General features: G+C 35.6%; 1 protein-coding gene across 1 annotated transcript in view; it reads right to left on the bottom strand.

Moving 5' to 3' along the window:
• Positions 1-17,050, bottom strand: part of GNAI1 (G protein subunit alpha i1) — an 84,268-nt gene that overhangs the window by 37,684 nt on the left and 29,534 nt on the right. Inside the window, exons 2-3 of the mRNA XM_090287298.1 lie at positions 627-669; positions 387-528 (exon numbers count right to left, since the gene is read on the bottom strand). Of these exons, the coding sequence (XP_090143424.1) occupies positions 387-528; positions 627-669 (185 nt within the window). The remainder of the gene's footprint in view (positions 1-386; positions 529-626; positions 670-17,050) is intronic.

Below are 17,050 nucleotides of genomic sequence, written 5' to 3' on the forward strand. Positions count from 1 at the left end.
TTTCAGCATTCCCAGTTATAGAAAACAAATTGTGAAGAAGAGTGCCAGTGTAGGCTGTTTACTAAACTCAGTAATAATGACTAAAAATTGTTATGGAGATACGTAGAAACGCACTGTGATATGATACACAGAAAATATGGCAATGGTTCGAGTTGTCCAAATCATCTGATGGATAAGGAGAATATTCCAGCTATACAGGGAAGATTACACATCCATGTATTCTTATTTCACTCACTTCTAAAGTGTCTGACTTCTCTCACTATCCTTCTGATTCCTTTTATAAAAATGTCCTGAGATAGCTGATAAACCTGTTGTGTGGAATGGTATTATTATGCAAGTTGTTCTTTTTACTCATCAGGCCTGCTCCAAAGAATTTAGGAACTTACCGCCCGAGCTGAGTCACCAAAGTCTATCTTCAACCTCCCCATGGCCCTAATGATAGCAATGATTGACTGAATGGTGTTACTGTAGACCACTGCCTTGTATTGTTTACATTCCTCTTCCGAATAACCAGCTTCATGGATAATTCTAACGAGACAAAATGAAAAAGAAAACACTTACTTCTTTTGATGGAAGGTTACGTTTAAACAGAAAAGAACAAATATAATGTTTTAAAATCTACTTACTTCATTTGCTTCACAATTGTACTTTTTCCAGATTCACCAGCACCTAAAAAAAAGTAAAATAGTATAAAATAAGGGAATTTTACCTTCATCATATGTATATCTGACTCCCAACACAGACACACACATGCACACACATATTTTATTTCTTTTTCTGTCTCTTACAGTTGAGTTTTGTTTTATATCAAAACTATTTTTGTTGTTTTCCAAACACAAAGACAAATTCTCAAAAATAAATCCCATCTGTTTATTGCTTCATAATACTTAAATAAATAAAACTCAGCTGAGAAAAAAGCTTTCATTGTTGTCTGCATATATTCTCCAAATAATTAAAAATTTCAATCTTCTACAACTTAAATTGAAGCATTATAAATTAGTATTTTCAGGATTTTGAGCTCCCAATTGGAAGATGTTTTAACTGTTCGGCCAGTTACCATAATTTAACCTTTGCATCTTGTGATGTAGATGGCAGTGACGCCAAGAAGTCACACAAAATTTTTAAAAATATTATATGTTAAAATACCCACAGATCATGCAATGTATGTTCAACCACTATTATTCAACAACTGACACACAGCCCACATGACGTGCTGCACCAGGGGCAATAGTATACGCAGGACAGAAATTCTCCCCCTATATTTTTCTATCTTCTTTGTCACTCAAGTGACAAGAGTTCCTTAAGCCATTCTCAAGGTTCTTCACTCTCTACATCTCCAGGGTCTCAGCACAATTTGACTCGCTACCAGTATGTCACTATAACATGAAATATTACTAATGAAATATCCTTTATAAAGTAGAGCCCTCTTATCCTTCACACTTAACAGTTGCTGGTATCTTTATATGAATTAGATTAATTATTTTTAGGTTCATGCTGATTGGCAGATATTGAGAATATCTGCACATAGGACATAAAACAAGACACAACAAGTCTACTGTTTAGCTCAGAGATTTTCAACTAGTGTGCCACAAGAATTTTAAAACATGCAATACCTGACTATTTAAGTCGGGTACAAATCTCTTTTTCCTTACATTGTCAAATAAAAAAATAACTACACCCAACCCAACAATAGCCATCCAATATAAATGAATCACAATTACACCTATTTTTGTCATATCGATAAAAAATGTAATATATACTTTTGGTTGTCTCAGAATTTTAGTAATTAGTTTATGTGTGCCATGAGATTAAAAAGGTTGAAAATCACCAGTTCAATTTCATGTAGTCTTTGGCCAGAGCTACAGACATGGACATAACTATTACTATTTGACAGACAGAGCTCAGGATTTTCATTGTTTGGACCATATTCCCATTTTCCCAGCTATGCCTACAGTGCTTTATGCTCCCAGCTTTGCTGAACACAACTTAAGAGTTCCACACTGATCATGCCACAAATCTTCAAAACTTCCCTTATCAAAATCTAACTTGTTCTTCTTCCTCTTGCCACCCTTGTGATCCTCTATCAACCATCAAACTTATCTCCATCAACCTCTCCTGACCCACTCCTCATGTGATCCCCATTGCCTTTCTGCACATATTTCTATTTGAATTAACTTGTGCTAGACACACAATCAATCAACCAAAAATGTATCTGAATCTATTAAAGCTATTTATGGGCTTCAGTCTCTTTGCCCCTTCCCCTGCTCCAGCTACACACAGACACACACATACCCCCAAATCATCAGAGGAATTGAGAACAGGTCTAGTTATATATCCTATTTGAAATTCTGGGTGAAAAATGCTGCTTAAATTTTACTTTTGATAGGTACTCAAAAATTTTCCCAAGATATGAGCATAATAAATAGAAAAGCAGGAGCTGAGAAAGCAATGGGGGCATTCTTCATTTACAGACAGCTTTGAATCTTTCAGGGCATCTTCCAATGAAAATAATTCCAAACTAAACAACCCGTTACTTATTAATCAACAACAGTGTACTGGCTCTGTGAAAAGAACAATTGTAGGCATTATGGCTCACACATTTCTCCTTTGAGTTGTCCACCCAACTAACACACCTAGGCAGTTTCCAGCAGGGCTACCTTCAAGAATGTCCTGTGGGTTTCTAGAGCACTGTAAATTGAGTCAGCAGCAGCCATGCTGTGATAACAGAACATTCTAGATTCCAGTATCCATACACAGAGGTGGTGATTCCATAGGCATAGTGAACATCAATGAACAGCAAGTCACCCATGGTCCATTCTGGCAATAAAACAACTCAAAGGCCTGGAGGAAGACTTACTACATGAGATCAGCTAGTAAGGATTGAGAGCCATACAAGAGGAAAAAATCAGAAATAGTTAAGAACATGGTTATCACCAGTTAAACTACATAAAGCACAGATAACTTTTTAAATCTTAATGAGAAAAAAATCCAAAATTTTCCTAGTGTTAGACATTACCTTTAAATTCAAATTCACTTCATATCTCTTAGAATAACTGGTGCCACGAGACACTAAGCTTACTTTGCCATAAGCACCTGGTCCAGCGGTTCTCAACCTGTGGATCGCAACCCCTTTGGGGGGGTCGAACGACCCTTTCACAGGGGTCACCTAAGACCATCGGAAAACACATATATAATTACATATTGTTTTTGTGATTTATTACTATGCTTTAATTATGTTCAATTTGTAACAATGAAAACACATCCTGCATATCAGATATTTACATTACGATTCATAACAGTAGCAAAATTACAGTTATGAAGTATCAATGAAAATAATTTTATGGTTGGGAGTCACCACAACATGAGGGGACTGTATTAAAGGGTCGCGGCATTAGGAAGGTTGAGAACCACTGATCTAGTCGAAGGCTTGTAATTCAAAAATCCTGAAATCTGTTTAATATTAAAGCATGGAGATAGCTTTCTTATTAATTGGATTTATACCTAATTTCTTGCTAGTCACAGAGTACTAGCAAGATGAGATGAGATTCCTTTCTGTCTCTGAAATCTTTAGTAAACTACCTAGATGCACACCATACTCTGGTTCAATGCTTATTCAATAGTGAAAGTGTTTTCTTCCACTATTATCTCTATAAAGAGAATTTCTGGGTTGGGAGAAGATTTTGTTTCTATTTATAATTCCTAGCAGGGGTAAGAAACTAAAAATATTCTTTATTTAACTACAAGAAGCTCTGAACTTATAGTTAAATGAATATACAGGATGGGGCAAAAATAGGTTTACAGTTAATATGGAAAATACAATAATTAATAAATAATACAAGAATAAACTCTGTGTTTCACATACTTAAAACTGTATACCTACTTTTGCTCCACTCTGTATACATAATTATAGGATATATCTGACATCCTGGGATATAAGAATAATGTAATGACTGTAAACACCAGAATCCATATCCTCCAAATGACCCACTTTTTCCAACATTAACTTCCCATTAAAAAAAACTATCATCTGAGCCATTTATGCCTGAGAAAGGTATCATACTATTAGATGGAGCAAAAATGGATGCACACACAGGCTACTCAAGAAAGGTAGGACTGAACAAAGGAGAATTATGGGCTCTTTCCTGGAAGCCCAAAGAAATCACATACATCAGCTAACTAAACAGAGAAATCAATGTTTCTACAAGTCAAGTCTATAGATTCACAAGGCGAGGGTGAGGGAGGATAGAGGACTGAAGTCCACAAGCATATTCTTGGGGGTCTACAGGTTTTCTGCAAGAATTATTAATTCATTGTTATTACTTGTATAATGATAAATAATTTAAGAAATTCTGAGTCACTTAAAAGAATCCTCCATATGGCTGAACAGAGCCTTTTAGGGTCTATACTTGAATTTGTGTTTACAGGTACCTAAGACACTTAAGTACTAAATATCGTACCTTTCTTGGGAACTCATCCATCCACCACTGTATCTGGTTTGGGTGTCAATCACTGGACTTCTCACCACCAAAGAAGGGGTCCTGTATTTCCAGCTGGCCAATGTAATGTGTATGTCATATGGGATAAAATTCTTTATGCTTATAGATCTTATATAAACCATCAAACAAAACATTTTACATATTTATATATATATCTAAAACTTATAAAATAATCACTTTGAATATGGTGATTCCCCCCAAAAAGGCCTTTTGTGTGAAAGAAAAATCACAGCATTAAAAGGGTGATGTGAAATCTGCCCCACAGAAGCCATCTTCTATGATTACGTCATGAAAGACACCATTTAAGGAAGGAGCCAGAACAGAAGGAACCAGCACTGAAAGACTGACAGAAAGCTAGGATGACAGAAGCCTGATGGCACTACTTGAAATCGTGCACAGGGAGAACACAGTAATTTCCCATCCAAAGTGGAACACTTTTGAGAGTTAAGAGGGGGTACAAGCCAAAACCAGGCCTGACCTGGGCAAAGCAGGAATTTTATCACTCTTCATAATCAAAGACAATTACGCCTTGATTTCCAAGCAATGAGAGTCAGTTACAAGTTTGTTTTCTGTGACTTGGATCCAAAAAGAGTTTGCATTAACCCTGTGCCAAGCAGTATTACTTCAATTATTTTGAGTTAATGAGGGAAAAACAAAGGAGGTTAATGATGCATTGGGGCCAAGTGATGGTCAAAAAATAATCACTGTGTGGTTTACAAAAGTTATAGAAGATAGGGAAAAAAAATGTGGAAAAATTACATATAGCCCAGTGTAAAAGAGGTACATGTACTAAATCCAAAACAATTATACAGCAAGTGTAATTTATTATAACTAATGTAATTATTTATATTAAATTAATATTAATTTTACTTTTAAATTTATATATTTATATATACAGGGTGTGGCAAAAGGAGGTTTACAGTTGTTCCTGTGGAAAGTAATACAATGAGTAAATAGTAATACAAAAAATAAACTGTATTGCACATACAACTGTAAATTACTTTGCCCCACCTTATAAAGTGATAAAACTGTTTTGTTTTATAGTTTACATAAACCCTGTAAACATGAGAAATTTTGCTCCCAATGACAGTTACATGCATTTATGAAAATAATATAGTCATACAGGAGGAGAATGTTCTTCATTAAGGAACCATACAATGCTTCGTCTAAAACTTAAGTCTGTTCTTATGTTTTTTGCTCAGCTGTTTATGATCTATGACTAGCAAATAATTAACATATACAAATTGTTCAACTTTTCCTGTGATGACTTACAATTTTACATGGGTCTCTCTTACGTTTCTGAACACATGTGCGCAGAGGCGCTGAATGACTGCCTTTGTTCTCAACCATCTTTTCAAGGATGTTTCAATAGAGAAGAAACAGTCTTGGAAGACAAAGACAATGTCTCCCTTTGGAGCGGAGGGCAGGTCTGTTTACTGTCCAGTATAATAAAAATGATGTATTCTCTGGGACAAAGATCAGGCACGCTTACTGCACATTATAAAAAAAATTGGGGATCCCTAAGTTAAGGGTTCCTCTATTGCAACATTACCCACTGCTTGCATAGCCATCACCTGGCCCTCACTTTCTTGCCATTAGGGACAGGGCCTCAGTAAATCACCATAATAAATGCTGATTCTCTAGAAACTGCAATTATTGTAATATAGTCCTTTTCGTCTTTGAACCAGAAATCTCATGTCCTCTGACAGCAACCATGAAATTGTTTTAGGTTAAGTTGTTAACTTGTACGTACGTAAAGCCTCACACATGGTATAGTTCATGACATGCTGTTCTGTTCAATTTATAATTAAGTCCCAAATTTCTGGTGACTAAGGACACTTCCAGCCATTGTCTCTATACCTGTACCCAATCTTTTTATTTCTTCCCCCAAATGGCAGTTCAAATAGTTTTGTCCAGTAAATCCAAAGAAACAGAGGAGTGGTTCTCAAAGTATAATGTAAGGACCAGCAGTAATAGCAACACAAAAAATGTACATCATCAGGCCCCACCCAGAACTTACTGAATAAGAAATACTTGGGACTAGAACACAGCAATCTGTGCTTTAACAATCCCTCCAGGTGATTCTGATGAGAACTAGAGATTGAGAACCACTGAGGTAGGAGAAAAGTCAACTCTTTTTTCTTGATTATTGATCAGAATAATTATAATCACTTTGTTGTTGATTAGCTATAAAAACAACATATTACTTTTACGAAATAATTATATTTCCCTCCTTCCCAAAAAAAGTGAGACAGGTAACACTGTTTTCCATTTCTGCAAATATCTTATTGAAAGTCAGTTGGATTCTCACATCTACTCTGCATTTAATATGGTGCAATATATTACTTTGGTTAAAGTATATGAAGAAAATCCAGTTTCACATAATTATGTAGTTAGGATAACAGAGATCATTTCAATAGCATTTACAGATAATTATGAATAGAATTCTTTGATTCTACAACAAAATTTGAAGAGTAGCTTAAAGTTTGGTTATAATACATTTTTATAAACTTTTCATACTTTTGACATTTAAAATCCATTGGTCTATCTTGTATTTGAAATGGATCTTTGACTCATGTTTGATATGGAAATTAGTTTACTAAGCTATGCAGAATTGAATGTTGACGTAATTTCAATATAGAAAAAAAACTTCCTTTTAATATTACCTATAATTACATCACAGAAGAGGCTTTAGGTCTTGGGAGGAATGTAAAGCTCCCAGTATTAGGAATAAGTTTTTAAAACCCCTCAATTTATTTATTCGTTCTTTTTTTTGTTTTTTTGTACAAAAGCTCATATTTTATTATGTGCAACAAACACGGTCAACTGTTTTTCTTGAAGCGACAGACTAATTCCGCCAAATCCTCAGGTTGTACTAACCATAATTTACCTACCCATCATTCTTTCAAGTAAAAATGGTAGTATTTCAGAAAAAGAGCAACTAGTTCAATTCACAACTCAACCACTCAACTGCTTTTCCTCAAGATAACCGGCATACTTTGACATAGAGAAGTAATTAGGCTGTACTTTCCATTTGGTCACATAGAATGCTTAAGTGATCCAGATTTAATAAAAATAATGACTTGGACAACTTCAGCCTTTTAAAATCACAAGCGCATAGAAGCAAAGAACACAATAAGAACTAGTACAACTGGGTGCTACTGACTTGACTCAGCAGTTTGACCCATTATAGGGTACCATCAGAGGGAGTAACGTCATAATAGAAAAGGCAAATACCTTTGTATTATTATGAAAATGGTTATGAGGGAAGAAAGCCCTTGGTTTTTATCACTATAACATGCCCAAAGTTTATTGCTACACTTAGAAGGTAGCATAAGAGCAATAAACATTTATTCACTGGCTGATGACAGAAGGAAGGGAGGGAGTGAGGACCATGAAGAAAGTTTAAGAAAATGTATGTGAATATTTATAAGAACTGTGGAAGGAGAATTCTGTTAACAACCGCGAGAAATAAAGAGAAAGTGTGGTGAAAGCTTGTGACTGCCCATAAAACAGGTTCTCTCCTTCTTCTACTGCAGGAAGAGCAGTGGCTGGGAACATGGCACCTCGGGAATACATTTCTCACCCTCTCTTGCTGCTGGGTGTAAAGCCGCGTGCCCACATTTCTCATCAATGCGGCCTTGGATTATCTCACTCCTGCTACTTCGTGTGAATTGCAAAATAGGTGTGCCTGTGATTTTGTTCCAACAATTCCCAGGAGATGTGGGATGGGACAATGAGAAGGTAAGAACTAGGGTCCCTGAATGCCCATGAGGGGCAGGCAGCTCAGCACTCTTTTATATTAGATTTGTTACACGGGAGAAATAAAGTTATCTGCTTTAGGCCACAGTCAGGTTAGGTTTCTTTGACACAGAGCTTGGCCTTTATGCTGACATTTTTTAAATGTTGTACATATAAGCAAAACAAACTAAAAAGTGCCCAAACCTAAAAATGTTTTTAAAAATCACCATAAATAAAGTGGAAAGACAAACTACAGAAGAGGCAAAAATATTAGTAATTAATGATTATCAGAGTGTAAATTTATTTAATTCATAATGAATTAGGACTAATTGACAATAAAAATACCAATATTCTAAATGGCAAAAGATACAAACATAATTTATAAAGAAAAGCAAATGTATTTAGTATTTGAAACTATATATCTAAAATACAGTTGTTGCCTGTATAAAATGGCATAGTGTTTCCACGTGATCTACATTTGCATACAGGCTACAGCAGGGTGTGCCATACAATACTTCAATCATATGGATTCAGCATAGTGCTCAGTGCATGGGAAATCTAAGTTCTGCTCTGTGGAACTTTCTGGAAATTTTTTTATTTTTCAAATATTCGATCCACAGTGGTTGACTTCATGAACATGAAACCTGCAGGTACAAAGGACTAACTATACACATATATTCATGCAAAAAGTAAATATGAAATATACTGAAAATAAAGTGTTTACATCTGAATTATATACTTTTATGCCTTAAGCATCTCTGTAATTTCCAATTTTTTTTCATTCTACACAAGTTTTATGTAAAATAATACAATTTATTTAGAAATCTTTGGCCATATCTCCCCTATGATTAAAGTTGAATGAAATGATCTTTAATCTCATTTGCTTCAACCCATTTTCTCATCTCATTACTCATTCTAATCACATTCTAATCACAGCAAATTACCATATTTTTCGCTCTATAAGACACACTTTTTCCCCCCCAAAAGTGGGGGGAAACGTCTGTGTGTCTTATGGAGCAAATATTGAGGCAATGACCGTCAGGTATATTACCTGACCTGTCAGCAGTGGCAACAGCTGTTAGAAGAGGAAGTGGTGGGCCCATGCGAAACACCTGGGGACGATTAAATGTCCCACTTTACTGCTGAATCTCAGGGCATCTAGTCAGTTGCCATCCCCCTCTGCCGATCACCCGGGACCTTGGGAGAGTGAAGAGAACCGCCTGACACTCCCAGCTACAATCGCTGACCTGTCGAATCAGCTGAGGCTAATAACGGGTATGAGGCACAGTGCCAACTGCCAACCGTCTTTGACATTGGGTGGGCTCTGTGTCAGTAGAGCCACCTCCAATCACTAATCACTGTGTCTTAAGCTCTGCCAATCACAAGAGGCAGATGGATGGAGCCGAAGTAACATGTTCTCAGGTGGCTACTGGCTTCATCAGATGCTACAGCTGTCTCATCTACCTCCATACTGTTTCCAGAGCATATCAGATTTCTGTGTGAGGAGGCCAGCAATAACTGGGTGAGCAGCCATAAATGCTGAAGTTTGTAGTATATAAAGGGAGTTATGGTGGGGTCACTATTCTAGTAGTAACACAGGCGCTGAGGGGATTAAGGGGTATCAGTAGCCATAACAGGCACTGGGGGTAGTCCGCCAGAACCTGTACTAGGATAGTGATAGTCTCAGTGACTGTTACAACTAGTGACACCTTTTAACTCCCTCAATGTCTGTTATTAAAGGCCCCCATAAATTCTGACACTAGTAATGATGAGTTCTTGTGGTTTCCAGAAAATTAGAAGAGTACTTGAACCTTAAAGACTCTCTTCATTTGTTAATGACAGTGATGATGGTTCTTAATACTGCTGTTGACTGCTGTTCACTTTACATGGTTGAAATGTTATTCTTTTATATTTTATTGAATACTTTAGTACACCATTTGGTTCAGAATTCTTATTTTCTTGTTTTCCTTCTTTAAACCTAGTTGCGTCTTCTGGTCAGGTGCGTTTTATAGTGCAAAAAAATATAGTACTTTCACTCCCCAGAGTTTCATGATCATTCTTGCCTCATTCCTCTCCCCTTACCTTCTCCCAAGTGGAGCCCCTTATCAACATGGGCACTAAAAAGGACCATGCCATGCTTAGGCAGGAGAACTTCTGGGGTTCAAATTTTTCCAACCAACACACCTCCAATTTTCAGGGACTGATTTGACCACTACACAGGTGGGACAACCAGTTAGACCATAAGCATACAGAGACTTAGGTAGTAAGAGATTCCGAGATCGGCACTTAGAGGCAACTCAAGCAGGCTGGCTCAAGCAAGCCATGAGATAAAACACCACAGACATCAACTGTAATGCCAGCAGCACCCATGTGACAGCCATCACCTCCAAGGCCGGAGGAGGCAGAGCACATCACATCTAAGGGAGTAGACTCTGTCACCACCACAAGGAGTTCAGTAAGTCATTCCTCCCTCCCCCCTTCCATCCTCCCACGGTCCCCTGCATCGATTAGGGAGAACAGCAGTAGGGAAGAATAGCAAGCAAGAAACATTTTTATCTGAATACTACATAAAAAGGCTGTTTAAATGACCAGATTGGACCAAGGCTTTAGCAATATTTTATCATTTAGAACATTTTGTAATTTTCCCTACTAAACAGCAGGTAGAGACCCAGCAGGAGGTAGGTTAATTTTAGGCTAAATTAAAATAAAAATAGTGTAGATTAACTCTTGTAACCCTCCCTGTTAATATGTAAGCAGTGGTTTCTAAGCATATTTAAAAAGAGGCATGGATGTTATAATTCCCCTATCAAGCACCCCAAATTTTACATACTATCTCCATAGTCTGCTCCAAGGAATTATCAAACCAGACATGGATGTCCATGTGTTTCAGAACTGATGTGGGCTGATGTTATTCTCTCACTACTTTAAATATTTTCCTTCAGGAAATCTCACATATCGATTGATTCCACTATACTCCATAAGGCTTTTCATTTCTTTCCCTTGCTGTCTACCTTTAAGTTAAAAAAGCTTTAAAAAATGAAATGTTATGCCAATCAACATATACAAAATAAAAGAGTTGGGTTTGTGTTTTGTTATTTAGTTTTGTTTTCCTTCCCAAAACAAAGTTGGGTGCCTGAGAAAGACTCAAAAAGCAAGCTTCTAAAAAAGGCTATTTAATGAGATAAGTGTGAGACATTATTAAACAAAGAGGAGAATGTTTTAAAATTTGTAAAAATTCTTCATTCATATTCGTTTGCAGGTATCTTTAGCTTCTCACGTGAAAGAAAGAGAAACTAGAGATTAGAGGTACATTATGAATATGCAAAAAAAGGCAACTCTGAACTAGTAAATTATAGTAAAAAAAAGAAATCCCTGATCCTATATCAAAAGATTGCTAAATAAAATTATACTTATACATTTTCAACTAAAAGAAAATATTCAAGGTATGTATGCAATATTTCTTTTAGGATTATCCCATTAGGTAGTTTTTAACAGATAAATTCTGATCCCATCAGTACAGAGGAAATTTACCCCTGCATGCCAGCATATTCAAAACATATTCAACCTCCCAATTTTTATACCTCTCCAAGAACTATTTTTCCAAAATCTTTACATGAGTATCAACTCATTATTGCAAACGTTTTAGCATGGCGTTCCAAAGATTCTAGGATGTGGGCCCAAATGCATTTTATCTCTCTTCTTTTCCATACCTGCAAGCATTCCCCAGCCATGTAAATATGCAAATTACCTATCTAATCTAGCAATTTGCAACCTTTTTCATCTCATGACACACATAAGCTAATTTCTAAAATTCTGCGGCATACCAAAAAAAATATATATTTTTTGCTGGTCTGACAAAAATAGGTATAATTTTGATTCATTCACACTTGCCAGTTATTGTTGTGTTGGCTGTTGTCATTTTTTTTTTCTTTTAATTTGACAATTGAGGAAAGAGGTCAGTGCCCCTGACTAAATAGTCAGGTATTGCATGTTTTAAAAATTCTTGCTACATACCAGTTGAAAATCACTGATCTAATCCATACAGCCAGAATTCTAACGTTTCTCTACCAACAACTATGTTAGGCAATCAAATCAAAGTTAAAGACATGGGTCTTGATTCTACAAACAGTATCCAAAAATATAAGGAGACACGGAAATGAACAATCACACTTCTTTCACTTAAAAACTATGTAAGAAGTACCCACTGTATGGCAAGCACAACACTACACACTGGGGACAGAGTGAGTGAGAGTAAGAGTTATCGCCCCTGGTCTCACCAGGGGGAGGAACAGGTGGCAGGAAACACTTCAGATTGGGTGTAAAACATGCAGACAGTTCACTTAAAATATCAACACCTGCTGCTAATGTATCTTTAAAAAGTAATGTACTAATGAAAAGGAGAAAGTGCCAGTAAATGGTGACAGAAAAGTTAATACAAATACAAAAGGTGTACAAGACATAAAACGCCAGCGTTCAAGAACTACAGACCTCTTATACTTTCCATCAGTTCACTAACACTGAAACACCCTATTTAACTACTCTTTTAGGAAGGATATTGGTAAGTGGGATTATGCCCAGAAGGGTGGCACAGAGGACTCATCAACTACAAATACCCTACTTCATTTGAAGAAAGGCTGAGTGAGGGAGGAATGTTAATGAAAGAAAAAAACTAGGAGAAAAAAAGAATGTCTAATAAATAATTGAAGTGCCCTCACACAGGAAGAGAGGTTATACTGTGTGACACTCAAGGTTGAATTAAGATCAATAACAAATCCCACAGAAGCAAATTTGGCTCACCAAAAGGAAAAAAATCTATTAATAATCCAATGCCAGAATCTATAAAACATCATCTGTTAATAGGACTGTTATTCCCCAAGTCCTCTGCTGTAGCAGGTATATATATAGTTTCAATAGATGTCATTTTACATCAGGAAGTAAGTTAAAAAGAAATGGGGTGGCAACACTCCATTTCCCATAGTTAACTATACTTTACCATACAACTGACATTTTGTTAAGGAAAGATCTCTTATTAGGTGCTCTTACCACAATAAAAGGGGGTAGTGAGGGGGGAGAGGAACAGGGGGAGAAGGGAAGGAAGGAGGTGGAGGGGAGGGAGGGTGGGAGGAAATGGGGCAAATACAGAACTCTGGATTATGCTACTAAAAATCATTAAATTTATCTGTATTATCCTGACTCAAGAAGTTGTGTGAAAATGTATGTTTCCTATAAACAATAATAAAAAACTAATGAATTCATACATTCTGGCCATAGGCAGTTTATGCACAGAGTCCAAGTCCCATGAAGATCAATTCAAGACAGGTCTTCACTGGTTTTCTCATCAGCTCTCTTCACCAAACAAGAGTGAGTCCAAAAACAGTAAGTAATGGGGAAGCTTTAACTAAATCCATGCATTTCTTCATGCAAAATTTACACACAAATACCTACAGTTTATAAAGAAGAAAATAGGAAACAATTTTTGAGTAAAAATCAAGTAAATCGAGTTTTCACAAGTAAAGAGAAAATTATCTACTAAAAATGGGGATCAAATAATGCATCAAATTGCTCATGATTGGCTAGGACATGATAAAACAGGTAATTGGGACACTAATCAGAAAAAAAAAATTATGTAAGCAAAGAGGCTCCATGTCATGAGTTCCTTAAAAAGAAGAGGAACTGTTTGGTCCTAATTTGAGAAAACTTTAGTTTCAAGTAAAACTAGTTGCTCTACGACTATGGAACTGGAAACAGTAAACTTCTCAAATGCCACTGGGATTTTTTTTCAAAATATCTTTATTAAAGCCCTATTACATTTTCTATAAGATGTGTAAATTTCAGTGATGTTAAATATATTTATCTTAGAATTTACGAAATACATTTCTCCTTGATTCAGCCTCACTAATGGACCTAAATGCCAGGGTAGGACTTCCATTAGGGATTTTAAAACTTAAGTATATTACACAATGTACTTAAGTTTTAGAAGTTAAGAAGACTTTTAGGTTTCTTCAGATATATTCCCAGAAGTGGAATCACTGGGTCATAAGGCAGCTCCATTTTTAATTGTTTGAGTAATTATAAATTGCTTTCCACAATGACTGCATCAATCTGCATTCACACCAATAGTGCCTGAAGGTTCCCTCTTTTCCACATCCTTGCCATTGTTTGTTGATTATTTTGATGATAGCCATTCTGACAGGTGTGAGTGAGGTCGTATTTCATTGTGGGTTTAATTTGCAATTCTACCCAAAAAACTAATCAAGTGAATACATGCATCCCTATGTTCACTGCAGCACTATTTATAATAGCCAAGATGTAGGAGCAGCCCAAGTATCCATCAGTAGATGAGTGGATTAAAAAGCTGTGGTACATTCATACAATGGAATACTATTTGGCTGTAAAAAAAGGACAGTACGGATGGTTCTGGAGAGCATTATGCTAAATGATATAAGCCAGTCAGAGAAAAAGTACCATATGATTTTGCTTATATGTGGAATCTAATAAACAAAATAAACTAATAAATGAATTAGAAATAGACACATAGATACAAAGAACAGACTGCTGGCTGTCAGAGGGGAATGGGATTGAAGAACTGGGTGAAAAAGGTGAAGGGAGTAAGCAAAAAACAAAACAAAACCTCACAGACACAGATAACAGTATGGTGGTGATCAGAGGGATAGGGGGTGGGGGGAGGGGGAAAGGATAAAGGAGGAATAATTGGTGACGGAAGAAAACTTGACTTGAGGTGATGAACACATGATACACTATAAAGGTGATGCGTTATAGAACTGTACTCCTAAAACCCATATAATTTTATTAACCAGTTATCCCAATAAATTAAAAAAATATATACGAGGGAGAGGAAGGAAAGGGGAAGGGGAAGGGAAGGGAAAGAAGAAAAGAAAGAGTTAAGAAGACTTAATAAGCCTGAAAAGCAACTCACCATCTATAGTCATTTGGGAAGTGCAAATCAAAACAATATTAAAATACTATACTTTACACTTACTAGGATGGCTAGAATCAAAATTTCAGATATTGAGGGGTACAGCATATTTGAGGGGATAATGGAAATGTCCTAAAACTGATTATTGGTAATGACTGCACTACAATGTGAATATACTAAAAAAACTTTGAAATGTGTATACTTTAAATGGGAAAATTGTATGGCTGGTGAATTATATCCCAATAAAAAATGTCTTAAAAAGTAAATAAAAATTTGGTAATCAATAATTATAATTTAAAAAGTAATTTAACTATAAGTTTTGAAAACCTGATTACAGATACTGCATTTACCTCCTTCCCATGAAAGCATCCTGAATCCCTGACTAACACTTGGTTCCTTGCTCAGATAAGACCAAACCTTTCTAAATGGAACTTTCATTCCACTTCTCCTTCTATTGTGTAGAATTTCTGATTGCAGTTTGCTGAAAACCAGAGATTTTTATCTAAAACAGAAGTCCGAAGAGTTTGTACCTAGCTGATAGGTAGTGCTATGAGACAATAATGTATTTCTACTACTTGAGTGGGATTCTAGTACCAGCAAAATATTCCCTCAGGAGGAAATTCTAGCCTGTATAGGTCTTTAGACTTGCAAAGGTTAAAAGCTTCTCAGTCTTTCACATAATCATTTTAGGCTCCATTACAGAGAGCCAAGAGGGCTACTGCTTTGGCAGGTGGATGGAAAAAGCCACCCCAAGCACTAGGTATAGGACATGGGATCTTCCTAACATTGTTATCTCTCAAGTCATGTTTCTTGCTCCCTGTTTTAAATCCAGGAATGTTTTTAAAGAGAAAAATTAATTTTAAATTCTGAAAAATAAAATAGTGGAAATAAAAAAATCAGGTAAAGAAATATGAAAAGAGGAGAATGAGAAAACTATTATTTAAAGTATTTAAAATAGATAAGCTGAAACCAATAAACTGATACAGAATAACAACAATAAACAAAGCACATGAACTACACAAGCCTGTAAACATAAGAAAAAAAAGATAGTCCATCTCACTAATCATCCAAAAACAAAAAACAAAAAACAAAGGTAATAAAATATTTTTAGTCAAACGGGTTGGTAAATTGTAAGAAATGGTGTGGGAGTGTGCGTGCACGGACAGACTGTTACTGAGAGTAGAGTAGTTACAACCCTTCAGATGGCAACGGACAATATATTTCAAAAGCCTTGAACAATATGCTAAATCCAAAAAGTATGATTTTTTTAGAGTTCTGTGCTAAAACATTTATATATTTTAACAGTACAGAAACAAATTATGATAAAGCCATATGAATATATTTTATATAAGCATTAAAACTGTGATTGCTCTGCATGATTCAACACAAAAAAAGGTACAGGATACATTATGTGAAAAAGCAGGCTGTATGAATAGATTAAATATATGCATATGAATATACACATATACAATCATTAATCAGTATCTGGAAGGATATATTCCAAATTGTTACCTGTCCTTGAGGCTAGGATTATGAGTATGTTTTCATTTTCTAATTATATTTACTTTTTTTGTAAGTTCTTTTTATATTATTCATCTTTATAATAAAAATAATCCTACAAAGAAAACCAAGTAAATAATATAACCAAGTCTGCAAGTGCAAAAAGCGATAAGCCATATGATGATTAAAAATAAGAAAGGTTAAAAAAGAGAAAACTACAATAATTTTAAACAATTGAAAAATAAAATGTGCATATTTAAGAATAAAAATGACTAAAACACAAATTAGAAAATAAGTAAAATACTTTAAAAAGTTAAATATCTATTATATTAGGTATCTACATGGAAAAGAAATAAGTTGGATGCTTACCTTACAC

This window comes from Furipterus horrens, unplaced genomic scaffold (genome assembly GCF_987537825.1).
Source record: "Furipterus horrens unplaced genomic scaffold, mFurHor1.1.pri manual_scaffold_9, whole genome shotgun sequence".
In the NCBI taxonomy this organism is placed as follows: Eukaryota; Metazoa; Chordata; class Mammalia; order Chiroptera; family Furipteridae; genus Furipterus; species Furipterus horrens.